The sequence below is a fragment of the Fulmarus glacialis genome, unplaced genomic scaffold (genome assembly GCF_000690835.1).
Source record: "Fulmarus glacialis isolate BGI_N327 unplaced genomic scaffold, ASM69083v1 scaffold14260, whole genome shotgun sequence".
Lineage (NCBI taxonomy): Eukaryota > Metazoa > Chordata > Aves > Procellariiformes > Procellariidae > Fulmarus > Fulmarus glacialis.
In genome coordinates, this window is record NW_009185899.1 from 5,093 (window position 1) to 5,546 (window position 454).

General features: G+C 59.7%; 1 protein-coding gene across 1 annotated transcript in view; it reads right to left on the bottom strand.

Moving 5' to 3' along the window:
• The window catches only part of SH3PXD2B (SH3 and PX domains 2B), a gene marked incomplete at both ends in the record, with an annotated part of 66,980 nt that overhangs the window by 2,864 nt on the left and 63,662 nt on the right, over window positions 1-454 (bottom strand). Inside the window, one exon of the mRNA XM_009583540.1 lies at window positions 17-356. Coding sequence (XP_009581835.1) covers window positions 17-356 — 340 coding nt within the window. The remainder of the gene's footprint in view (window positions 1-16; window positions 357-454) is intronic.

A 454-nucleotide genomic window follows, 5' to 3' on the forward strand; every position in this document is an offset into this window, starting at 1 on the left:
CCGGGCCCTTGCAAACCCCCCAGCCGCTGCTGTTCTTCTCGCGAACTTCAAACAAAGTCCCTTCTTTAAAGCTGTTGGTCTCCTCGTCGCCTTCAAAATCCGCCACTGCCACGTAGAGAGCTTCCCTGGAGATGTCCGGACTGGAGACGGGGGCTGAGGTCCTCTCCTTGGCTTCCCCTCTCTCCACTGGCTTCGATACGACCTTTGGGCTTACGCTGCTTTTCACTTTGGCTTCGTCCTGGACGGAGGCAGAGAGGAACGGCTTGGCTTTCGGAGGAACCAGCATGGGCCTCCCCGGCAACGGGGGCTGAGGTCCTCTCCTTGGCTTCCCCTCTCTCCACTGGCTTCGATACGACCTTTGGGCTTACGCTGCTTTTCACTTTGGCTTCGTCCTGGACGGAGGCAGAGAGGAACGGCTTGGCTTTCGGAGGAACCAGCATGGGCCTCCCCGGCA